The sequence below is a fragment of the Pseudophryne corroboree genome, chromosome 5 (genome assembly GCF_028390025.1).
Source record: "Pseudophryne corroboree isolate aPseCor3 chromosome 5, aPseCor3.hap2, whole genome shotgun sequence".
Classification (NCBI taxonomy): Eukaryota; Metazoa; Chordata; class Amphibia; order Anura; family Myobatrachidae; genus Pseudophryne; species Pseudophryne corroboree.
In genome coordinates this window covers 319,812,569-319,839,772 of record NC_086448.1, presented here as the reverse complement: position 1 = coordinate 319,839,772, position 27,204 = coordinate 319,812,569, and the positions used below count along the sequence as shown (strand labels likewise).

At 44.4% G+C, this 27,204-nt stretch overlaps 1 protein-coding gene across 3 annotated transcripts in view; it reads right to left on the bottom strand.

Annotated features, from left to right (window-relative positions):
• Nucleotides 1–27,204, bottom strand: part of SEPTIN7 (septin 7) — a 265,639-nt gene that overhangs the window by 51,394 nt on the left and 187,041 nt on the right. For all 3 annotated transcript variants that reach the window (XM_063922502.1, XM_063922500.1, XM_063922501.1), the window contains exons 7-10: nt 19,089–19,181; nt 18,416–18,512; nt 5,761–5,812; nt 1,746–1,871 (exon numbers count right to left, since the gene is read on the bottom strand). In XM_063922502.1, the coding sequence (XP_063778572.1) occupies nt 1,746–1,871; nt 5,761–5,812; nt 18,416–18,512; nt 19,089–19,181 (368 nt within the window). The remainder of the gene's footprint in view (nt 1–1,745; nt 1,872–5,760; nt 5,813–18,415; nt 18,513–19,088; nt 19,182–27,204) is intronic.

The following is a 27,204-nucleotide window of genomic DNA, read 5'->3' as shown; positions in this document are numbered from 1 at the left end:
AATTGTTTTTGTACTTTAAGGATTTGTGTTTAGGATGATTTTAGACATAAAAAAACTGATGGATACTACAGTACAACAAGATTCTTTTGCCATCGGTTACATCATTGTTTTGTGATGTATTTGTTATCTTATTTCACCGATTAGAGTGCTGTCTAATACAAGCAAATCTGCAAAATGATTGTTAAATATGCATAAAAACATAGGTTTAGTATATTCAAAACAAGCCTCATAAAGAAAGATACCATTCACCCATACCCTAGGGCTAGTTTATGTGTGCACTGGTGTAAAATACAATGAGGTATGGTGACAGTGTGAAAAGATGTTTTAATCAAATGTTTTTCACTTTAAAACGATTAAGAAGAAATTCATCTTAAAATGGTCATTCATAATTTCCTAAACGTTCCCTAAATTATTTCTGGGCTTCCAGAATAAATGTATGCAGGACAACAAGCTGGCCACACATGGTAAAGGCCTCCACACACAGCATAATAAAGCTGCCGATCCAACGAATTGGAACAATATAGTAGCTATATCGTTCCGTGTGTGGGCATGATGACACCAATTGCGCGCACCCGTGGGGTCATCCGCACGCATCGCTGATCTTTCTGCATGTTCAAAAGATCAGCGATGTGGGCGGACGATCCCATGCTGCAATAAGCCTAGGAGGGCCGGCATAGCGGGCGGTTGGGCACAGGATCTCCCCGTCTGTTGGGACGCCCGATATGTCAGCCCTCGGATGCTCTGTCGCATCGGCCACACACATCGCTCCATGTGTGGCCAGCTTAAGGTTTGTTCTGACAAAATAAATGCATACTTGAATTAAAAAAAAAAAAAAAAAGGAAATACAAAAAATACAAACTACTTGTTCACTGACTACTTTATCAATGATTGGTTGCCTGTATATATTCATTATAAAGTACTTTGAAAATAGTCCACCAATAAAGTGTGCTTTATACGTGACCCATCATTACAACTGCTATAGGATAATATGTCATCTGTGAAAGACAAAGCAGAAGCTTACGGCTCATTAATGTGTCCCAGAACCACTACTTCAATGATAGAGCAGAAGTTAAATACTGTAGTACCTTCTTACGGTCAGCCACTAGGTGGCATCTTATGCACAAAATCAGATCACCTAATCACTCCTTCAGCAGGATCCTGAACTTTCACTGGCCTCAAACAAAATCAAAAACAGATACTATACTACAGAGAAAGCAATCCATCGCCTATGCTGCACATTCCTTTTCACTGCAGACCTACCAATACACATTCATCAGCACTAATAGTAATTCTGCACAGTGGTTACCAAATCACCAGCTGCTGGTGTAAATTCATTTGAACTGCAATAACTACTAAAGCACAGCCCAGCCCTAGAAGCATCTCTGCATATCTTCTGAAGCAACTTATTATTGCTCTTCGCTATAGACAAAATAATTGCACAGAAAAAACAACTGCATAGCAGCATAACATACAGTAATCAGGCTAGCCAGATATCCTACTAAGCTGGAAAAGCTAAACTGAGGTACAGCACGCAGAATGTAACAGATCTGCTTACAAATGGGGGTGTTTGATGCCACAATGGTAAATGGAACGACACATGATGTGAACATACAAAACAAGGTTGTGTGACTGGTATGAAACATGATGGTACAAGTTAAGAAAGGAATGGAATGGTAAAGAATGGATAGATGATAAAGAGAATAGAATAGACAGTGATGTGACTGTACCTTGTGGCTGGCACTTACTTTGTTAGCTGTCCTTTGTTTTTGTTGTTATCCACACCATTGTAAGTCACAGCTGCCAATTTTCTGCTCCTGTAGTTCTCATAATGTACATTATTGGTGACGTCCTTCAGATCCTGCATGTGAGTTCTGAAAAAACAGACGTGATGTGAACAAAATCTTCAGCCTCTAGTGTCACTTTTACCCCTTTCACACTTGCAGCAAAATCCCGGGTTATTCCACGTGAATGCACAGCAACCAGGGAGTTTGCCTAGTGTGAAAGCAAAAACCTGGCACTAAGACCCGGGTTCCTGACTGCTCTTTACCAGGGTTGGGCTGAGCCCCGGGAATGTGCTGGCTTGCTAGACCCGGCAAATTCCTGTCTCCACTACCTGAAAAGGTTATTTGCGGATTAATGAGCTGTATGATTGGGGCAGATTTTAGAAGTTGTTTTGTGTTTATTGTGAGAACTTTACACATATCACAGCCTCCGAGGCTCTTTGATCATGGTGACACTGGTCCTTCGTATCATGCAATATTTTGATTAAACAGAAAGCACCTGATTTCCATGATGTGTGCTGTAAACTCCAATAGCAGTGACCATGCAGTAAATTATAAATGGTTGTATTGTGCAGAGAGAGTAATCGAGAATTCAATTCATACCAAAGGGGTTCATGTAGTAAGACTCCGTGGAGTTAATGCAGCTTCTGCTTCACCTGTTATCGGCGTGAAGAAAGAGGTGGCTAATGCAAGTTATACTGGGAAAGGTCCTGCCGAAGAGAGTGAACGAAAAAGTCACCATCTCGGCGTCGCCTGCATAGACACATACTAGTGTGGAGTGTGGTGACTCTCATCTCTGCTCTTTGACGTGTCCCGTGTAGCACTGCAGGGTTTTTTTAAGCTTTATTGACAAGTGGCCAATCTAACAAGACTCTTCTGGCTTTGTGCGGAGAGACAGATATCGGCACCTAGATGTGATGAAGCCACTGCTGGAGAAGACAGCTGACTGTAAGTGACCTCTCCTCTTAGTAAAACTTAGGTCACTTACCTGTGTGCTAAGTGAGCCAGGTGCAGCGCAATATTCTAGCCTGCATTTAGCATTAGCAGGCAGGAATAAATAAAAACTTTAGTACATATGGAGAAGCAGTATGTACAGGGATTTTCTGTGTTTTTCATTAGGTACCCTTATCTCACATTATTACATGGACCCCAAAATAATTACATATTTGTAACTGCAGGAGTGTCTGCACGGCAAGTGTGCAGCACAAAAGAGCAAAATATATAGCAATGCAATGCCTTACATGTACTATGTAGTTACATGTAACCCAGCACTGTTAAATACATACCCAGCATGCACCAGCAATGGCCACATTAACCCAACAGATAGGTTTTCCCACACCTAGTCTCAATACGCCCGGCCTAGGTGAGCCGCCAGTTCTCGTGCGACTCGGCTTGCAAATTTTTTGCATCTTTTTATACCGAAAATGCGACAAGCTGCTCCATGAGACTGCACTTGTAAATCTGTGTGCGTCTAACTCTGTATATGAAGCACAACGGAACTTGATGTGAAAAAAGCCATGGCTGCTGCATCGCAGCACTTCATATGCAGAGTCAGATGCATTCGCACACAGATGTACACGTCTCATATCAAATGAATCCATGTAGACTCATGGAGCTGCGTTTCACAGCCGTTGGCAACTAATGTGCCTTTTCCGGGAGAAAAAATAGCTTGTCGCAAACTCAGTCACACTGGACCTGGCGAGCTGGAAAGGACTGCAGCAATAGTATATGAGGAGGCATCTCTATACCTGCTGCCTTTATTTGCCTATGCAAACCACATATATGATACCCGCACATGCCACAATCACCAAACCCCAGTGGAGTGAGTAAACAGCTTACATTAAATAGTATCTGTAGTGGTAATTAGAAAACAGCATAACTGGTTGAACAAATGATTGATGCAGGGAATACTGTATATCAGGTACCTATTAGGATTCTTTTGCTTTAGTACGAAAAATAATTTCTGTACTAGTGACATTTTCATTCTCACTACTAACACAAGCATAATGCAAATAAATTACAGCCAACTTACATAGATGTGTACAGCATATGTACAGTGCATGTACAGTGCATCCGGAAAGTATTCACAGCGCTTCACTTTTTCCACATTTTGTTATGTTACAGCCTTATTCCAAAATGGAATAAACTAATGTTTTTTCTACACACACAATACCCAATAATGACAACGTAATTTTTTTTTTACATTTCTGCAAATTTATTACAAATAACCTAAGAAATCACATGTACGTAAGTATTCACAATTTTTTTGATGCACCATTGGCAGCAATTACAGCCAAAAGTCTTTTTGAATATAATGCTACAAGCTTGGCACACCTATCTTTGGCCAGTTTCGCCCATTCCTCTTTGCAGCACCTCTCAAGCTCCATCAAGTTGGATGTGGAGCGTCGGTGCACAGACATTTTCAGATCTCTCCAGAGATGTTCAATCGGATTCAAGTCTGGGCTCTGGCTTGGCCACTCAAGTTCATTTAGAGTTGTCCTGAAGCCACTCCTTTGATATGTTGGCTGTGCGCTTAGGGTTGTTGTTCTGCTGAAAGATGAACCGTCGCCCCAGTCTGAGGTCAAGAGCGCCCTGGAGCAGATTTTCATCCAGGATGTCTCTGTACATTGCTACTTCATCTTTCCCTCTATCCTGACTAGTCTCCCAGTTCCTGTCGCTGAAAAACATCCCCACAGCATGATGCTGCCACCACCATGCTTCACTGTAGGGATGGTATTGGCCTTGTGATGAGCGGTGCCTAGTTTTCTCCAAACATGACGCCTAGCATTCACGCCAAAGAGTTCAATCTTTGTCTCATCAGATCACAGAATTTTGTTTCTCATGGTCAGAGTCCTTCAGGTGCATTTTGGCAAACTCCAGTCAGGCTGCCATGTGCTTTTTACTAAGGAGTGGCTTCCGTCTGTCCACTCTACCATACAAGCCTGATTGGTGGATTGCTGCAGAGATGGTTGTCCTTCTGGAAGGTTCTCCTCTCTCCAAAGAGGAATGCTGTAGCTTTGATAGAGTGACCATCGGGTTCTTGGTCACCTCAATGACTAGGGCCCTTCTACCCTAATTGCTCAGTTTAGAGGGCCGCCAGGCTCTAGGAAGAGTCCTGGTGGTTGCAAACTTCTTCCATTTACGGATGATGGAAGCCACTGTGCTCATTGAGACCTTCAAAAGCAGCAGATATTTTTCTGTACCCTTCCCCAGATTTGTGCCTCGAGACAATTCTGTCTCGGAGGTCTATAGACAATTCCTTTGAATTCATGCTTGGTTTGTGCTCAGACATGCACTGTCAAGTGTGAGACCTTATATAGACCAGTGTGTGCCTTTCCAAATCATGTCCAATCAACTGAATTTACCACAGGTGGATTCCAATTAAGCTGTAGGAACATCTTAAGGATGATCAGTGGAAACAGGACACACTGGAGCAAAATTTTGAGCTTCATGGCTAAGACTGTGAATACTTATGTACATTTGATTTCTTATTTATTTATTTTTTTAACTTTTATTTAGACATCATGAATCAAATACATAATGGGTAATTTGTACATCGCAACAAAGTCATAGTATGGAGCATTTGTGAAGGAAAACAAAGTGTAATTATTACAATCAAACAGTGGTAACCTATAGTAGAACCATTGGTATATCCAAAACAGGCATTGGCATATAACAAAGAAAAGACATTATGGCAATCGCCATGTCACTAGTTTTTTATTCTTAATAAATTAGCAAAAGAACTTTTTTCACATTGTCATTATGGGGTATTGTGTGGGAAAAATTAACTTACACATTTTGGAATAAGGCTGTAACATAACAAAATGTGGAAAAAGTTAAGCACTGTGAATACTTTCTGGATGCACTGTACGTGTATCATCAGATTATCACAGCAATTTATGATTACAACCCCTACAAAGTTTAATCCACAGTACCAAACAACCCTACATCAGCAGTCAGCCATGCCTGCTATGTTTACCTTATCAACATGTTCCGCAGAATAGTGAAATCACAGTGCTCGCTGTTTTCAACTGTAAAAGAAAAATGGTAAAAAAAATTAGACCAGAAGGAAAAGAATGTGTAAAAGCAGCAGTAAAATCCAAACGGAATTCACACGCCTTACTCAGGTACTGGATATTAACATTGCCTTTCAGTGCACAACAGTTCAGCCGTAATAAGAGCATTGCTTATACATGTAGTCAGATTCCTAGAATCACACCAAAAAGGAAAATCAAAACCCCATATTTTTAAAAGCACTGCGTAAGACAAAATCAAAATAAGCAATGGAAACTTGCTTGTTCTACTGCATATTGATGAGCCATATAAAATAACAATGCAGCCTACTAATCAGACACAGCCCTTCTATGGGTCAAACACTAGCTTTGCACCACCAGAGATGGCTGCGTCTCTGAAAGGGACACATTGTGCTAGTGGGGACAATTCAGGCTTGTCTGATCCCACATCAGAGGTGACAATGTCAGTTACTATCCCCACACCATAAAGGAAATGTTACACATGTAACTCTTACAATGCCAATAAGGATTCTTATGCACCACAGCCATGTCTGAAGTTCAAAGGACACATTTCAGAATGGACTAGCCCAATGATCATTTATATGAAGCATAAGGATATATATTAGTATACAAACTAATATTACAAATTGTTCATAAATACTGAGAATTTGTGCTGTAGATGTCCTACTGCTCATCGACCCAATGGCATGGTATGGCTGCCCATATGTAGCGAACGCAAGCCCTGAGGACAATTCAGGCTGCTGGATGGCTCACTTTCCAGTACATGTTAGACATGAACCAACAAGTCATAGTAGGTAGGTGGAGAATTGGGACTAGTTTGTATTCATGACATAAAACAATAGCCACAAAAGCTGGACACATCTTCTAAACATCAGCTATACATTTTTAGGATTATGCGGCTTTAGAAGAAACATAGCTGAAGTTATTTCGGAAAGACTTTGGGGGACACGCACTAAGCAGTGATAAAAGTGGAGACGTGAGCCAGTGGAGTAGTTGCCCATGGCAACCAATCAGCTGCTCTGTATACTTTTATAGTATGAAAATTATAAATGTTACATCAATGCTGATTGGTTGCCATGGGCAACTTCTCCACTTTTATCATTGCTTAGTACAGGTCTCCCTTAGTCTGTGGCTCAGACTATGATATCGGACATTGTTTTGCATTGAAGAAATTTGCCATAGACTTCTGCAAGTAAATTACCAATAAAATAATTAATTAAAAATGAAATAAACTGTGAAATGGAAATACAATGTTAAACACACAATACACATAACACAGCATCTATTACACTTAATCAGTGGAAGCTGGTACACGATAACAAAGACAAGCCGCATGTTTCAGACTTCTGTTACAATAGTACAGCTTTCAAAGATTACATACTAAGGAACCGGAGATCGAGTGATAATCTCATATGTACATCATTTATACAGATAGGGGTCTCTGCTGCCAACAAGCTAGGCACAGGGGTGAGGTGCAGGAAGATGAACTGAGGAATGTGGTGACAACGTCTGGCCTGTGCTGCGAGGAATCCTACTGCGTTTTGTACTGTAGGCCATACTTACATTACATGATCACCTTCTGCTGCTGTAAAAATATAATTTATACTTTTTAAACAAGGTTGCACCAGCAGGAAGTTTAACAGTGATGCTTTGTGCATTCAACTAAGTGGACCTCAAAATAGTGATTTACTGGATAAAAACATGGTCTGTCTTCACCTGCAGACAAAAAATAGCCGTGTTCAGTATTTGCCTGGCACTAAGGAGAAGCTCTGCGGCAGAGAAAGTATGTTCTTTATATATATGTATAGCTGTAATGTCCATCATTTGAGGGCAGGGCTATGTACCCAGGATATTTTGCAAACTGGCCTTATGTACTGCACATAACCCTCAACTCCTGGACACACCAGGCAGGGGTAACCAGTGCCTCTCTAGCTACATTTAAGCTATGGATTTAGCACATCAGCTAGTCAGACTGTATGAATTGTTTAATTCAGATGATAAATGTGTGTATTTGCACAACACACTAGAACGCCTTACCAACACGCGACAGACACTTGCATAATTCAGTGTGAAGAGCAGAGTAGGTAGAGCAGAAATCCGGAAGATCCCTAAACCAGCTTTCACCGGCCCTAACAGTCCACCCAAGCAAGACTATGTTAGTGCGACTTATAAATAAAACCCAGAATATTACTTTATGAAACAAAAAGGATGAAAGACACTTTTACTTCCAGTGCAGCTGTTGGATTTTCTATGCCAAAACTCTTATTTCCTGCCAGCCAAACACATCAAAGAGCCAATGCACTTCCTTGCTTTCAACTCTTCAATTCTTTTCTATCTACACTGAACATTTTGGTAGGCAAAACAGAAGTGGAAAAATAAATCAAATGTATAATATAATAATAAATTATTCACACACACTTCTGTTCTTTTGTAGTTGGGATTACATTCAGTCAGATACAATTCTATTACTGATCGCCTACTGTGACTCTGGAACTTTGTATTTGTGCATTTTAGCCTTCTTCTGCTCATAAAGCAGTGTAATGTTCTGTCACACAAGAATCAATAATATTCTCTGTTGCCTGCAGCATTGACAGAACATATCAGTTTTCCTGTACCACTAACTCTGGGCTTAATATGCCAGCCATGCAAAGGCAAACAGCTTGCATGCATACTGACTTTGAGTGCGACTATAAATGTGCACACAAGTGTTGTAATCAGAGCGTATGCTTCGCATACTCTGTTTTGTAGCCAATTCATGGTGTTTCATATGGTGTTGGCATTTTCCTTTTTCAGATATGGAGAAGGATGACAGTGACACAGATTATTACTATGTGCGATTAGCTCTCACAGCTGCATATTATTTGGTAAAATGCAGAAAACTAAAACCACAAGGACATTTTCACTACTCTAGTTCCTGGCTTTCAAAAATATGCATAACGCACACACTAGACTCTGTCACCAGTGGTGCCTGGGTTTCTCGCCCTTTCCTCCGGTCACTTTCTCCATCTCTCCCACCTCACTTCTCGATTTTTCTAATCACTTGATTTTATTTTATAGATTATCCTTAGCATAGCCTTTTTTATTTTCTTCTTTACTTCTGTACTATTTAGGGAGACCTTGCTTCTTCCCTATCTACAGTGTTTTTTTCCCTTTCTGTATGTGGCATGTTTTATTTTCTTATAAACGGTGTGTGTTTTTATCATGAGCTGGTATGTGATAAGTACTGTATGTAAATAGCAGGAGTCTTTGGAGACTGTAGATGTGTGATATTCTGCAACTCTGATAGTGACATCACTGACACTGGTGGGAGGAGTTCTTACCAAGTCATTACATTATACCCAACCTGCTGTGGCTCTGTCCCGTAACAACACCCAGTTGCCCTGTCTAGCCATGCAGACAATCTAAATTGCAAATTACTTCATAGGCAAGGTCCAGATCATGGGTTTTAGGATCCCCGAGGTAATCAACTTTTTGAGGCCCCTCCCAATAAAATTGCAACACTCTCAACACCACAGATGTGTTAAGACACACTGTAGTTCACTCAGTGCACATTATGGCACAAAGAAACCCCAGTTCACATATGCCGTAATGTCCCCACATTGGTGATGCACTGTAGCTAAGTGTGTGTGTGGGGGCTCATGAGCAATGGCCCCGGCTGCCTTGCTGATAATGCGGCACTGTATGGAGGAGCTTTGAAAACTAATTGCAGATAAACAAATATAGTCTTGTTAGCGGGTAGCCAATCTGAACTCAATTCAGTTTATATTTATATAATAGGGAATACAAAGTAACCATGAAATTGGATTTTTTTGTACCATCCAGTGTCCCCCATGGAATTGGTGAAGAGTACATTCATTTATTTTTCCTTCTTCCTCTGGGGGACACTAAAACACCAGCAAAGTCCCAAATCTGTCCCTACTGAAGGGGGCTCTGTGTTGTACTACGTAAAACTATGCATCCAAAGGTTACATCTTTGGATAAGAATTTATTAAATGTTACTACCATACACTGCTGCTCAGCAGAGGCACCACATCACATTAAGTCAAGTAATCATCAGTAACATGGTCCGGGGCTGGCTGACAACAGAGGCAGCACACACATGGCTTCTCTAATCCAGTGGCGTGCAGTCTATTTTGACATCGGTCTTACACTTTTCTGACAATCAAAAAGACTCTCCATTAGATGGAGGTCTTTAGTTAAAGATAGATTCAAATGCAGTGATTCAACTGTTTATCGCACAGAGCTCCAGTTTAAAGTGATGGGGTGGGGGGGGCGATGTTTTATTTTCTTTTTATTGTGCTGATCGCGCACAGACAGGCTGGGTATAGCTGCGTAAAACGGCTAAACCTGACCAAAGGCCTGAGTGTGATGGGAAAAATGCCGTTTGGGTGCTCAAATGGGATACGTTTAGCACATTTCTGCTCGCCAGTATGGGGGGGATGAGAGCTGAATGTTTCTCATCTTGCCTGAATGGAGCCACAATTGAATTGCTCCATTGGGCACAATCTAGTAGCAGCCGGGGGAGAAACAACTGAATTCCCCCGAATGTGCTCTCACCACATCTAGAGACCGGAGAACCTGATAATCTATAGGTGAACCGGAATGATTTACAGCTAGAACCACAATTTCTTGATTAATGTGGCATTTTGAAACCACTTTAGGTCGAAAAAATGTCTTGGTTCTTAAAACTCCCTGACCGTGATGGAAAATTAGGGAAGGTGAACTACAAAAGTAAGGCCCTTTGTTCGGAGACTGTTCTTGCTGAAGCAATAGGAGAAGGCAGTTTTCCAGTATAAGAACATAAGCTCTACCTCCTGCAATGGTTTAAATGGATGTACCTAAATATAAACCAGTATTAGAGAAAGGTCCCAGGGTACTACAGAAGGAATATAGGTGGGCAGCAGAAACCTGAACTTGTATCGATCTAAGCCAAAGACTCATCTAGACCATTTTGTTAAGACTAATAAGATGAAAAGTGGACGTAGGAAACCCTTTAATACGCATTACAAAATATAGGATTTCCTTGATATAGCCTCCTTGATATGCTGTAAAAGCTGCAGCAGGTTGGATCTCGGAGTTCCAGAAGAGCGAGACTGAGATAACAACTCAGCCCATCTTTAAACCACTTTGGGATGCACCAGCAGCTATATCAATATCCTTGAGAGTGGATTACTGAAGGATAGCAGCACCTGGAACAGTGTTGTCTTAGAGAACGGAGTCCACAATAAGAGGAGTTTTATCCGTATGGAATAATGGATAAAAGGACATTAAACAATGGGACACCTTGAATTTTATTATCCAGACATTGCCATGCTTCAGTGAGGAGTTCCCAAAGTTGAAAAGATGGAAAAAGAGACAGAACGCTTTTTCTTCCTCTTAAATAATGTAGAATCTGCAGACTCTGCTTCTTCAGATCCTTGAATATTCAAAACATGCTTACAGTAACTATTACAGGAGCTCTTGAATACAGCCTGCATCACATTCTACAAAACTGCTAAATATCCGAATAATCCGGTAAAAAAAAGGAGTGAAAGCAAAGCCTTCCCAGAACCGAAAGACTCGGGGCAGCAAACGTTTCTGAGACCTAAACACAGGCACTAGTTTTATTGAGGAGACTAGGACTAATCCCTGACCAGAGCGGGCTACTTCCAGGGAGGTTCTAAATCTGTTGGGGAAGCAGAGCAAACCTGTGTAAGAGCAGGTGCTGGAGGCAGCATCCAAGTTGGATCTACAGAAGGACCAGCATGAGACTCTGAAGCTGGAGCGTGTTGCTTTGATAGTTCAGCAAGAAGTAGTCAGGGAGTTAGTCCATGTAGAGGTCAGTATGTCTGCAAAGAAATCAACATGCGAACGCAAGCAAATAGCACAGGTTTTAGAATGCAGGAATTTAGCCTGAAGTTGGAACAGGAAAATATTTTAGTCACAGCGCCTTGCTGGTGGACTCTTGGGCAGAGTCCTTTTTATGGACATACCGAAGTATGAGAGAGAGAAAAAACAGTATTTGTGATACCTCAATTTCACCTTGAAAAACAATAGCGAATAACTTAAACAAAAATATTTTAATAAATGAATCACTAATAATATACAACCTAATTAGATGCAGAGTAATGGCTATATAATAGCCTTCACAATAACATATCAATATGTCTTAACAGTTCTAAACATGTAAAAATACATTTAGTCTTGCCCCCCTGAAGCCCGTGGCCACTGACTATTAGGAGGAGGTCAGTCAGAGATTAACACCTCCCCTGCCGGGCGTGTGAGCAGGGAAGTTAAGTTTAAGTGCCAAGCTCCACAGGCCCACTCCTATACCCCAGTATTCCAGGAGGAGAAAATAGGATTTTGGTACTTACCAGGTAAATCCTTTTCTTTAAATCCATAGGGGGCACTGGAGTACTCTTGGGATATGGACGGTTCCACAGGAACTAGGCACTGAATATATAAAAATTTGAGACTACTCCTCCCCTCCATATCCCAGAGTACCTCAGTGTTTTTTACTGAGCCGAACAGGAGCTATAGAGGTTGACAATGGAGAATTACATATAACAAAACGGACAACAATAAAGTTGACACATAACGTTACTGACAACTAACAGTTGACACCAAACCCGATAGAACTTGCTAATTTGAAGCAGTCGTGAGAGTGTGTTACCATAAGATTCTCTGAACCTACCACAACCAGCAAAACTGCTCTGGGTGGGCGTCCAGTGCCCCCTATGGATTCAAAGAAAAGGATTTACCTGGTAAGTACCAAAATCCTATTTTCTATTTCATCCATTAGGGGTCACTGGAGTACTCTTGGGACGTACCAAAGTTTCCCCCGTGGGCGGGAGCGCTGTTTGGCACCTGTAACACTAGACGGCCAAAGCTAGATGCTGATGCCGCAAAAGTATCAAACTTGTAAAAGCGCACAAACGTGTGCACTGAAGACCATGTAGCCGCACGGCAAAGCTGTGTCGTTGAAGCTCCACGACCAGCTGCCCATGACGTTCCCACAGAACGTGTGGAATGAGCTGTTACTGAGGTAGGCGGCTGTAATCTAGCATGAAGGTAAGCCTGACGTATGGTCAGTTTTATCCATCTGGATAAGGTCTGCTTAGAAGCTGGCCAACCCATCTTGGCCGCATCATAGAGGATAAACAACGTATCCGTCTTACAAACTGTAGACGTTCGGGATACATAAACGCGTAGTGCGCGTACCACATCCAAGGTTCCAGAATCTCCTATTAACGCAGAAACTACTATTGGTTGATTGATGTGAAAGAGGACACTACTTTTGGTAGGAAAGCGGGATTCGTCCGAAGTTCCGCTCTATCATCATGAAACACTAAATACGGTGGCTTGCATGACAAGGCACCCAAATCTGAAACACGCCTTGCCGAAGCCAAGGCTAGGAGAAAAATTGTTTTCCAAGTGAGAAACTTAATATCCACTTGTTGTAAGGGTTCGAAATAAAAAGACTGTAAGAAATCTAAAACCAGATTCAAGTCCCATGGCGCAGTAGGTGGAGTGAATGGAGGCTGTACTCTGAGGACACCCTGCATAAAAGGTGTGTAGCGACGGCAATAGAGCCAATCTTCTTTGAAAATAAATTCACAACGCAGATATCTGCACTTTTAATGTGGATAAACGCAGACCTCCATCTAACCCCATCTGTAGAAATAACAAAAGACGGGATAACTTGAAAGATGATGTCGGAAACTTCCGAGCTTCACACCAACCTATATAAGCACGCCAAATTCTGTAATAATGAGCTGCCGTAACCGGCTTCCTAGCTCGTAACATGGTTGGTATAACCGATTCTGGAATGCCCTCTCTTCTTAAGAGGGCTTTCTCAACAGCCACCCAATCAAACGCAGCCCGCTAAATCTGGGTAAAGGAATGGACCCTGTTGTAACAGGTCCGGACGTAGTGGGAGCGGCCAAGGATCGTCTGCGAGTAGACCGCGGAGATCCGAAAACCAAGCTCTCCGAGGCCAATGAGGCGCCACTAGTATGACTGTGACGGACTCTCTTTTGATCCGTTTTAGCAACAGAGGGAGCAGCGGAAACGGTGGAAACAGATACACGAGACTGTATGGCCACGTGATTGTGAGAGCATCCACCGCCACTGCCTTTGGATCTCTCGTTCGGGACACGTACTGGGGCGTTTGATGATTGTGGCGAGATGCCATCAGGTCCACTTGCGGGTAACCCCACTTCTGGACCAGCATGTGAAACACTTCTGGATTTAATGCCCATTCTCCTGGATGAAAATCCAGACGGCTGAGATAATCCGCCTCCCAGTTGTCCACTCCCGGAATGAATACTGCCGACAATATCACTTGGTGATACTCGGCCCAATTGAGGATTCGAGCTACTTCCCGCATTGCCATGCGGCTTTTCGTTCCTCCTTGTTTGTTGATGTATGCGACCGCCGTCGCATTGTCTGACAGCACCTGAACAGCCTGAGCCTGCAGCATGTGCACTGCTTGTCGTAGCACATTGTAAATTGCCCGGAGTTCCAGGACATTTATAGACAGCAATCTTTCGTGATCCGCCCAGAGACCCTGGAGCTGATCATTTTGAACTACAGCTCCCCAACCTCTGAGACTCGCATCCGCCGTGAGAATTATCCAATTCCAGGCGCCGAACCGTTTCCCTGCGGTTAGATTCTGTACTTTGAACCACCAGAGTAGAGACAGTCTGGCTCTTGGAGACAACCTCACCCTGCGGTGAATCTGCAGATGCGAGCCCGACCACTGTGCGAGCACATCCAGTTGAAAAGGACGTGAGTGAAGTCTTCCGAACTGAAGCGATTCGAAAGCCGCCACCATTGGGCCTAAGAGGCGAATGCACAAATGAACAGAGACTGTGCGTGGCTTGAGCACTAATTGTACCAGATGACGAATGACCTGTACTTGCTGTTCGGGTAGGTAATTCTTTGATTTACCGTATCGAGAATCATACCTAAGAATTGAAGTCGTTGAGACGGAATTAGATGTGATTTCTTGAAGTTGACAATCCAACCGTGGTGAACCAGTACATTGTATGTCAGCAACGCCTGTTGAAGGAGGATTTGTTGAGACGGAACTTTGATGAGTAAATCGTCCAAGTACGGAACTATTATCACTCCCAGGGATCTGAGATGAGCTATCATCACAGACAACACCTTGGCGCTGACGAGAGGCCAAACGGTAGAGCCTGAAACTGGTAATGGTTCTGCCGTATTGCAAACCGCAAGAACCTTTGATGAGGTGGCCAAATCGGAATGTGCAAGTACGCATCCTTGAGATCCAGAGCAATCATGAATTCCTGTGGCTCTAGGCCTGCAATTACTGATCGCAGAGATTCCATCTTGAATCTGTAGTAAGTGACGTACTGATTGAGACCCTTTAAGTTCAATATTGGCCTGACCGAGCCATCCGGCTTTGGTACCACAAACAGACTGGAATAATAATCCTGACCCTGTTGGTGTACAGGGACCGGAATCAAAACTGCTGCATCCAGCAGAGACTGAATGGCAATCTGCAGAACCGCCTTCTTGTCGTCCGACACAGGCAGTCCTGTCCTGAAAAACCGCATTGGCGGGAGACAGTCGAACTCTATTTTGTAACCTTTTAAAACTAAATTGCAGATCCACCCATCTGTGGACGTCTGAAGCCACGCCAACTGGGATGTCTGAAGGCGTGCTCCCACAATAGGAGATCCGAGATGGGCTGGGAGCCCGTCATACCACTGGCTTGCCGGTGACTTTAGTATCCTGACGAGTGGTATTGGTTTGTTGGAAACCACGTCCCCGACCTCGTCTACCAGGTGTGGCCGTTCCCCTGCCACACCCGCGAAAGGACTGAGGTCTAAAGGATTTGAACGCCGGTCCAGAATATCTCCTTCTAGGTACTGTTGGAGGCAATGGTAAGAAAACCGACTTTCCTCCCGTGGCCTCAGAAATCCATTTGTCCAATTCAGGACCAAACAACTTCTCGCCCCCGTAAGGTAACGCTTCTATACCTTTTTTGACCTCTGCCTCCGCTTGCCAAGAACGTAGCCAGAGCGCTCGTCGTGCTGTAACTATCAATGATGAAAGGCGAGAAGTGAGCTGACAGACGTCAGTAGAAGCTGTACATAGATAGTCAGCAGCTTCCCAGATTTGATCAGCGAAAAGTATAAGGTGATCATCACTTAAGGCAGACTTGAGTTCTGTTATCCATACCATTAGCGCCTTAGTTACCCAAATGCCACCCAACCCAGGTCTAAGCAACACTCCTGCTGCTGTATACATGGACTTTAGCATAGCTTCTATTTTACGGTACGAAGGGTCCTTAAGCATAGTAGCAGTTGTTACTGGTATGGTTAATTTCTTTGCAAGTTTAGACACAGACGAATCCACCAATGGCAGATTCTCCCATGTAGCTGTTACTGAGTCTGGAAACTGATAACTAGACCTAAATCTGTGAGGTATAGAAAACCGTTTATCCGGATTCTTTCTTGTTTCTAGTAACATTTTATTAAGAGATTCCGAAACAGGAAAACACATTGGAGTTCTCTGTCGTTTAGTAAAGACGACCTCATCATTTGTCAGAGGCTCCTCAGTTTCTGTAACCTTCAGAGACTGACCCACCGCTCTGATGAGATTATCACTGCCCGGGCTGTCAAAATCGTCACCTTCTGACTGCTGGTCTACTTCGCCCTCCTCAACCTCATCTTGTACAGTGAGGTCTGGCATAGAATCGTCAGAAAGCAACATAGCAGAAACCGGTAAATTATAAGACAAATGAAACTTATCCCTCTTACCCAAAGAGGATTTGGACTTTTGGCAAAGCTGAGACCCCTCCGGTAGTTCTAGCGGTCTCACCCTAGACTCAGATCTTGCCGCCTCTCGCTCTTGCCGAGTGGCGGCCAATTCGGATTGCAATCCAGCCAGGACATCTGCTAGCATAGCCCATGGCGGGTCCGGGGTTGAAATTGGCTTTGAAACCGGAGCAGAAATTGTATTTGTCTCTGAATTTACAAAACATACTGTACATGTGGTAGATCCATCCGGTAATACACTCTTACAGACATTGCAGTGAAACTGCTTTTTAGACTTTGCTGGTGTCTTACTCGTTATGCAGACAGACAATACAAAATACAAAGACAGACAACTTGCGCGACTCAGTAAATTTCACTAAGGTGTCTCTATAAATATATATTTGGCCAAGTGCAGTGCACGCCAGCAATATGCCTGATCCCAAATTCCCCCTAACACCCCTGCGCCTTCAATGGAGGAGAGATGTAATACAGGAAATTCTGGAAATACAACAGGAAAAACAACAGGAAGCATGGTTAAATATGTCCTCATGCTCACAGTATAACACAAAGTGCAGACTTATAATTATGTAAGCAGATTTAATAAACATCTTATGTTGCATTCAAACCTGCACATATAACTTGTATCCTGTTTAACAAAGGCTTAAAAGCCTATTGTAATACATATGCAGCGCTGCTGTATTTTTTTTATAAACAAGAGTTGAACATGAGATTTTACTATGGAGCCTGCCTTTTTCAACTAACTCTCATTTGTGTGCCTCCCCCCACGTGGTCCGTGTACCGCTCACTATACACGGAGGCCGGGCTATGGTGGAGAGGGAGCCGGAAGCGGCATCGGGAGCCGGGGAGCGCGCTGCATAGAGCCGTGGAACGGCCTATGCATAAATCAACGTGGCCGGCGCGGCTCAGAGCGGCGGGGAGGCAGCGTAATCAGCGGCGGCGGCCGGCTGAAAGCAGCGGCGGGCGGCCACACACACAGTATCCCCACACAGCGGGGCGGCAGCGTGAGCTGACCGCCCCGTCCCAACATACCTGGACCCTGTGGTGAGGGCTATGACGGGGCTTCTTCTGTAAGCTCCGTCCAGCCTTTTCTGCAGGAGTCCTGCACGTGGTGGTGAAGGAGCTCTTTCAGAGAGGCCCGACACCCACAGCTGCTTCAGCAGCTTCCACGATCCCGGACTCTCGCCTTTCTGGAAGGGGGGAAGGGATGTGGAACATTGAAAAAAATCAAAAGAAATCCAATAATTGTGGACCAACTCCACAAGCCTTGTTGCTCTGTGAGCACCGAAAAAACACTGAGGTACTCTGGGATATAGAGGGGAGGAGTAGTCTCAAATTTTAATTTATTCAGTGCCTAGTTTCTGTGGAACCGTCCATATCGCAAGAGTACTCCAGTGACCCCTAGTGGATGAAAAAGAAATGTATTTTATGGAGGGAAATGCAAAGGATGATCATCTCAGAGATGACCAAGATGAAATAAGTAGTAATAATAAAATATGTCCTTCCTCTATAAACGCTATTCCATAAACACCAGAGAAACTGTGCTAGAAGCCAGCAACCAACACGTAATAAGTTAAAATGAAGTATGATAAAAACAAGATCACCCGCCAGGAATTTAAACTTTGCTCTGTTCTCTGTGTTGAAAGTTGCAATAAATATTTTGGATTTGAATATCCTTGGAAACAAGGACTCAAACTCTCCAGTTCAATAAAACAAGGGAAATTTAGTGTGAAAATGTACATACAAAGTGAATAAGAGATGAAAGACAAACATAATGGAAGCATCCTTGCTGTACTTTGTATTGTATTATTACCTTCTGCGACTCCCCATGGATACTGTCTCCCTCTTACTCGTTTGCCATTCACTTCTATGATAGTGTTACTACCCACCACAGCAAGTGGTAAACGGTCCTAAATGACAAATAAAAAATGTTAGAAAGTCTTATTACATGGATAAAAAAAAACCACAGTAGTAGAGACCCCATACCAATACTTTAAAAATAAGGCAAATTAATCGGCTTAGTAGATTTACTTGTTTCTGTGCAGAGGCTTTATTAAGCCTGGAGGAGCGATAAAGCAGTGATAAGTGCAGGGTGATAACGCACTAGCCAATCAGCTCCAATATGTAAATTGACAGTTAGGAGCGGATTGGCCGATGCGTTATCACCTTGCACTTATCACTGTTTTATCACTTCTCCAGGGTTAATACATCTGCCCCTAGGACCTGATGCACTGACTAAGCTTGGCCTAAACTCACATTAACCATTATCACCACTTCTGCCACCACAATCCATACCAATCATGGCCAGTCTAAATAGCCTAGGGATAACTAAAAATATTAAACCATAGAGGAGAAATTACACTTTTCTTTACAGTAAAAACACCTAAGAAAATGTGATTCATCACACAATGAGAAAACCATAGATTTGAAAAAAACCTTGTGAAACCCTTAAGGACAATAAGGGTACAATTAATTGTAATGCAAACCTTTATTTTTTTCACCAACTTATTCTCTTCTTCGTCATCTGTTTCTGGAAATTCGTAGATCTTAATTTTGTGTTCCTGGATTTCTTTCATTATCTGTAAAAAAAAAAAAAAAAAAGGAAATTCCAATTTTAATTTGAAGAAAAAACATTTATGATGTAAGTTTGACTACATCTGTATCGAATCATACATCAAACTGTAACCGCAGCAGCCTGGTGGGCTGAATAACCTCAAAGTTCCGAGAAATAGACCCTACCTGACAGATATCTGGCAACGAGTAACGAGGAGATAACCAATATTCAGTATCTCCTTTAAAGAGGTAGCATATTACATTTGAATAATGTGTTCTAAACGTTTTATGCGGTTTTAATGTACTAAATAGCTTGAATAAAAATATAATTCCTGTTCCTTTGTCGTAGTTTCTTTCAATCCAATTTACGTACAAGACAAATAACCTTTGTTAGGCTATGGAAAAAATTTTTAGGATAGCATTTTCATTTTCCATTGCTTGTAGCTGTTACGTACAGTGTAACAGGTGTATTAAGTGTAGAGATTAAAAGGGGAAAGAGAAATTGACTACTGATCACAGAATCACTAGTGTCACTTCTAAGTAAAACGTGTCAGCTCAACATACACTGAGCTGTCAGTTATTAATCACACAGTACAGACGCATAGGACTGTACTAATGAGACAGTGATACATGTTCTGCTGGTCAGAAGAGGAAAATGGAAACACAAATTATTAATCCTAAAGCTTTTAAAGTGGGGCATATACATGTCAGTCAGTGACCCCCACTCTGACGCATGTGATCCATCAACAAGAGGGAGACAAAACGATACTATGGATAAGACATTGCATCTAGATTTCATGAATGCACATATTGATAACAGCTACAAAATCCTCACTTCAACCTTTATGTTACATAATTCATTTGACAAAACATAAAATACAGTACCAAGCTGCTGCTGTTAAAGGGTATAAGAGTTAGTCACCAAATTTCCCAATTCCTGAACACGATGGTGATCTTTGGCAGCACAACGGCAAAGTAGCTACCCCTCTCAGAGCTGGGGCCTTAGGCAAATCCCAACCAGGACACTAGATATGTTCAGTATTTTTAAGAGGTTTCCTCTGGATGCTCCAGTTTCCCCCCACAGTTCATAAAGGTAATGTGTTAATTGGTTTGGCAGAGAATATAGACTGTAAGCTCCATTCAAACATGAACTGATTGTAAAATGCTACATAATATGTTGGTTCTAGAAAAATGAAAGTTTAAATAAGATTTTACTTACCGATAAATCTATTTCTCGGAGTCCGTAGTGGATGCTGGGGTTCCTGAAAGGACCATGGGGAATAGCGGCTCCGCAGGAGACAGGGCACAAAAAGTAAAGCTTTTCCAGATCAGGTGGTGTGCACTGGCTCCTCCCCCTATGACCCTCCTCCAGACTCCAGTTAGGTACTGTGCCCGGACGAGCGTACACAATAAGGGAGGATTTTGAATCCCGGGTAAGACTCATACCAGCCACACCAATCACACCGTACAACTTGTGATCTAAACCCAGTTAACAGTATGAAAACAGCGGAGCCTCTGAAAGATGGCTTCCTTCAACAATAACCCGAATTAGTTAACAATAACTATGTACAATTATTGCAGATAATCCGCACTTGGGATGGGCGCCCAGCATCCACTACGGACTCCGAGAAATAGATTTATCGGTAAGTAAAATCTTATTTTCTCTATCGTCCTAGTGGATGCTGGGGTTCCTGAAAGGACCATGGGGATTATACCAAAGCTCCCAAACGGGCGGGAGAGTGCGGATGACTCTGCAGCACCGAATGAGAGAACTCCAGGTCCTCCTTAGCCAGAGTATCAAATTTGTAAAATTTTACAAACGTGTTCTCCCCTGACCACGTAGCTGCTCGGCAAAGTTGTAATGCCGAGACCCCTCGGGCAGCCGCCCAAGATGAGCCCACCTTCCTTGTGGAGTGGGCCTTTACAGATTTAGGCTGTGGCAGGCCTGCCACAGAATGTGCAAGTTGGATTGTGCTACAGATCCAACGAGCAATCGTCTGCTTAGACGCAGGAGCACCCATCTTGTTGGGTGCATACAATATAAACAACGAGTCAGATTTTCTGACTCCAGCTGTCCTTGCAATATATATTTTTAATGCTCTGACAACGTCCAGTAACTTGGAGTCCTCCAAGTCACTTGTAGCCGCAGGCACTACAATAGGCTGGTTCAGATGAAATGCTGACACCACCTTAGGGAGAAAATGCGGACGAGTCCGCAGTTCTGCCTTGTCCGAATTGAAAATCAGATATGGGCTTTTGTAAGATAAAGCTGCCAGTTCTGACACTCTCCTGGCCGAAGCCAGGGCTAGAAGCATGGTCACTTTCCATGTGAGATATTTCAAATCCACCTTCTTTAGTGGTTCAAACCAATGAGATTTTAGAAAGTCCAAAACCACATTGAGATCCCACGGTGCCACTGGAGGCACCACAGGAGGCTGTATATGTAGCACTCCCTTAACAAAGGTCTGGACTTCAGGGACTGAAGCCAATTCTTTTTGAAAGAAAATCGACAGGGCCGAAATTTGAACCTTAATAGATCCCAATTTGAGACCCATAGACAATCCTGATTGCAGGAAATGTAGGAATCGACCCAGTTGAAATTCCTCCGTCGGAGCACTCCGATCTTCGCACCACGCAACATATTTTCGCCAAATTCGGTGATAATGTTGCACGGTTACTTCCTTCCTTGCTTTAATCAAAGTAGGAATGACTTCTTCCGGCATGCCTTTTTCCTTTAGGATCCGGCGTTCAATCGCCATGCCGTCAAACGCAGCCGCGGTGAGTCTTGAAACAGACAGGGACCCTGCTGAAGCAAGTCCCTCCTTAGAGGTAGAGGCCACGGATCTTCCGTGATCATCTCTTGAAGTTCCGGGTACCAAGTCCTTCTTGGCCAATCCGGAACCACTAGTATCGTCCTTACGCCTCTTTGCCGTATAATTCTCAATACTTTTGGTATGAGAGGCAGAGGAGGAAACACATACACCGACTGGTACACCCAAGGCGTTACCAGCGCGTCCACAGCTATTGCCTGCGGATCTCTTGACCTGGCGCAATACCTGTCCAGTTTTTTGTTGAGGCGAGACGCCATCATGTCCACCATTGGTCTTTCCCAACGGGTTACCAGCAAGTGGAAGACTTCTGGATGAAGTCCCCACTCTCCCGGGTGAAGATCGTGTCTGCTGAGGAAGTCTGCTTCCCAGTTGTCCACTCCCGGGATGAACACTGCTGACAGTGCTATCACATGATTCTCTGCCCAGCGAAGAATCCTTGCAGCTTCTGCCATTGCACTCCTGCTTCTTGTGCCGCCCTGTCTGTTCACATGGGCGACTGCCGTGATGTTGTCCGACTGGATCAACACCGGTTTTCCCTGAAGCAGAGGTTCTGCCTGGCTTAGAGCATTGTATATTGCACTTAGTTCCAGAATGTTTATGTGAAGAGACGTTTCCAGGCTCGTCCATACTCCCTGGAAGTTTCTTCCTTGTGTGACTGCTCCCCAGCCTCTCAGGCTGGCGTCCGTGGTCACCAGGATCCAATCCTGTATGCCGAATCTGCGGCCCTCCAATAGATGAGCACTCTGCAACCACCACAGAAGAGACACCCTTGTCCTTGGAGACAGGGTTATCCGCAGGTGCATCTGAAGATGCGACCCTGACCATTTGTCCAACAGATCCCTTTGGAAAATTCTTGCGTGGAATCTGCCGAATGGAATTGCTTCGTAAGAAGCCACCATTTTTCCCAGGACTCTTGTGCATTGATGTACAGACACCTTTCCTGGTTTTAGGAGGTTCCTGACAAGCTCGGATAACTCCTTGGCTTTTTCCTCCGGGAGAAAAACCTTTTTCTGAACCGTGTCCAGAATCATCCCTAGGAACAGCAGACGAGTTGTCGGCATTAACTGGGATTTTGGAATATTCAGAATCCACCCGTGCTGTTTTAGCACTTCTTGCGACAGTGCTAATCCCATCTCTAGCTGTTCTCTGGACCTTGCCCTTATTAGGAGATCGTCCAAGTATGGGATAATTAATATGCCTTTTCTTCGAAGAAGAATCATCATCTCGGCCATTACCTTTGTAAAGACCCGAGGTGCCGTGGTCAATCCGAACGGCAGCGTCTGAAACTGATAGTGACAGTTTTGTACAACGAACCTGAGGTACCCCTGGTGTGAGGGGTAAATTGGAACGTGGAGATACGCATCCTTGATGTCCAAGGATACCATAAAGTCCCCCTCTTCCAGGTTCGCTATCACTGCTCTGAGTGACTCCATCTTGAACTTGAACTTCTTTATGTACAGGTTCAAGGACTTCAGATTTAGAATAGGCCTTACCGAGCCATCCGGCTTCGGTACCACAAAAAGAGTGGAATAATACCCCTTCCCTTGTTGTAGAAGAGGTACCTTGACTATCACCTGCTGAGAGTACAGCTTGTGAATGGCTTCCAAAACCGTCTCCCTTTCGGAGGGGGACGTTGGTAAAGCAGACTTCAGGAAACGGCGAGGTGGATCTGTCTCTAATTCCAACCTGTACCCCTGAGATATTATCTGCAGGATCCAGGGATCTACCTGCGAGTGAGCCCACTGCGCGCTGTAATTTTTGAGACGACCACCCACCGTCCCCGAGTCCGCTTGAGAAGCCCCAGCGTCATGCTGAGGCTTTTGTAGAAGCCGGGGAAGGCTTCTGTTCCTGGGAAGGAGCTGCCTGTTGCTGTCTCTTCCCTCGACCTCTGCCTCGTGGCAGATATGAATAGCCCTTTGCTCTCTTATTTTTAAAGGAACGAAAGGGCTGCGGTTGAAAAGTCGGTGCCTTTTTCTGTTGGGGAGTGACTTGAGGTAGAAAGGTGGATTTCCCGGCTGTAGCCGTGGCCACCAAATCTGATAGACCGACTCCAAATAACTCCTCCCCTTTATACGGCAAAACTTCCATATGTCGTTTTGAATCCGCATCGCCTGTCCACTGTCGCGTCCATAAAGCTCTTCTGGCCGAAATGGACATAGCACTTACCCGTGATGCCAGTGTGCAGATATCCCTCTGTGCATCACGCATATAAAGAAATGCATCCTTTATTTGTTCTAACGACAGTAAAATATTGTCCCTGTCCAGGGTATCAATATTTTCAATCAGGGACTCTGACCAAACTACCCCAGCACTGCACATCCAGGCAGTCGCTATAGCTGGTCGTAGTATAACACCTGCATGTGTGTATATACTTTTTTGGATATTTTCCATCCTCCTATCTGATGGATCTTTAAGTGCGGCCGTCTCAGGAGAGGGTAACGCCACTTGTTTAGATAAGCGTGTTAGCGCCTTGTCCACCCTAGGAGGTGTTTCCCAGCGCTCCCTAACCTCTGGCGGGAAAGGGTATAATGCCAATAATTTCTTTGAAATTATCAGCTTTTTATCAGGGGCAACCCACGCTTCATTACACACGTCATTTAATTCTTCTGATTCAGGAAAAACTATAGGTAGTTTTTTCACACCCCACATAATACCCTGTTTAGTGGTACCTGTAGTATCAGCTAAATGTAACGCCTCCTTCATTGCCAAAATCATATAACGTGTGGCCCTACTGGAAAATACGGTTGATTCGTCACCGTCACCACTGGAGTCAGTGCCTGTGTCTGGGTCTGTGTCGACCGACTGAGGCAAAGGGCGTTTCACAGCCCCTGACGGTGTTTGAGTCGCCTGGACAGGCACTAATTGATTGTCCGGCCGTCTCATGTCGTCAAACGACTGCTTTAGCGTGTTGACACTATCCCGTAGTTCCATAAATAAAGGCATCCATTCTGGTGTCGACTCCCTAGGGGGTGACATCCTCATATTTGGCAATTGCTCCGCCTCCACACCAATATCGTCCTCATACATGTCGACACACACGTACCGACACACAGCAGACACACAGGGAATGCTCCTAACGAAGACAGGACCCACTAGCCCTTTGGGGAGACAGAGGGAGAGTTTGCCAGCACACACCAAAAGCGCTATATATAACAGGGATAGCCTTATAATAAGTGCTCCCTTATAGCTGCTTTATATATATCAAAATATCGCCATAAATTTGCCCCCCCTCTCTGTTTTACCCTGTTTCTGTAGTGCAGTGCAGGGGAGAGACCTGGGAGCCGTCCTGACCAGCGGAGCTGTGAGAGGAAATGGCGCCGTGTGCTGAGGAGATAGGCCCCGCCCCTTTTCCGGCGGGCTCGTCTCCCGCTATTTAGTGAATCCAGGCAGGGGTTAAATATCTCCATATAGCCTCTGGGGGCTATATGTGAGGTATTTTTAGCCTTTATATAGGTTACATTTGCCTCCCAGGGCGCCCCCCCCCAGCGCCCTGCACCCTCAGTGACTGCGTGTGAAGTGTGCTGAGAGGAAAATGGCGCACAGCTGCAGTGCTGTGCGCTACCTTTAGAAGACTGCAGGAGTCTTCAGCCGCCGATTCTGGACCTCTTCTGACTTCAGCATCTGCAAGGGGGCCGGCGGCGCGGCTCCGGTGACCATCCAGGCTGTACCTGTAATCGTCCCTCTGGAGCTGATGTCCAGTAGCCAAGAAGCCAATCCATCCTGCACGCAGGTGAGTTCACTTCTTCTCCCCTCAGTCCCTCGTTGCAGTGATCCTGTTGCCAGCAGGACTCACTGTAAAATAAAAAAACCTAAGCTAAACTTTTTCTAAGCAGCTCTTTAGGAGAGCCACCTAGATTGCACCCTTCTCGGCCGGGCACAAAAATCTAACTGGAGTCTGGAGGAGGGTCATAGGGGGAGGAGCCAGTGCACACCACCTGATCTGGAAAAGCTTTACTTTTTGTGCCCTGTCTCCTGCGGAGCCGCTATTCCCCATGGTCCTTTCAGGAACCCCAGCATCCACTAGGACGATAGAGAAATAATGGTACAGGAAATCAATAGACAGACTAGATTGTTTGTATTTTGAGATATTTTAGTGCAGGGGTGTCCAAACATTTTGCAAAGAGGGCCAGATTTGGTGAGATGGAAATGTGTGGGGGGCCACCAGATACACAAATGCCCCCCAGCAGTGCTGCCAGATACACAAATGCCCACAGTGCCAGATACACATTACATGCCCCCAGCAGTGCTGCTAGATACACATTACATGCCCCCAGCAGTGCTGCTGGATACACAAATGACCCCAGTTTTGCCAGATATATATTATAAGCCCCCAGCAGTGCTGCCAGATACACATTATTTGCCCCCAGCAGTGCTGCCAGATACACATTATATGCCCCAACAGTGCTGCCAGATACACATTATATGCCCCAACAGTGCTGCCAGATACACATTATATAGGTCCCCAGCAGTGCTGCCAGATACACATTATACGCCCCCACAGTGCTGCCAGATACTCATTATATGCCCCCAGCAGTGCTGCCAGATATACAAATGCCTTCCAGATACACAAAAGCCCCCCAGTGCTGCCAGATACACAAATGCCCCCAGTGCTGCCAGATACACAAATGCCCCCAGTGCTGCCAGATACACAAATGCCCCCAGTGCTGCCAGATACACAAATGCCCCCAGTGCTGCCAGATACACAAATGCCCCCAGTGCTGCCAGATACACAAATGCCCCCAGTGCTGCCAGATACACAAATGCCCCCAGTGCTGCCAGATACACAAAATGCCCTCAGTGCTGCCAGATACACAAAATGCCCCAGTGCTGCCAGATACACAAATGCCCCCAGTGCTGCCAGATACACAAATGCCCCCAGTGCTGCCAGATACACAAATGCCCCCAGTGCTGCCAGATACACATTATATGCCCACAGCAGATCTGCCAGAATAATCCATACAGTGTGCCAATACCCCTAATCCCCCCTCCCTCCAGCATACTGCAGCATCGTCCAGCACTCCTGCCCCCACCACCCGCACACTCACCAGAAAGACCGCAAAAACTTCACAGCTTCACAGTGGCGGCCGGCACCCCCTCACCCTCTCCAGACAGCAAGAAAGCCAGAAAGTCCTTCCGCCTCTCCAGGGAGAGTACATGCGCGCTCGCGGGGCCCCACCATCAGCTGCTGCTGGAGTGTACACTGGATTGAGCTGTCCTC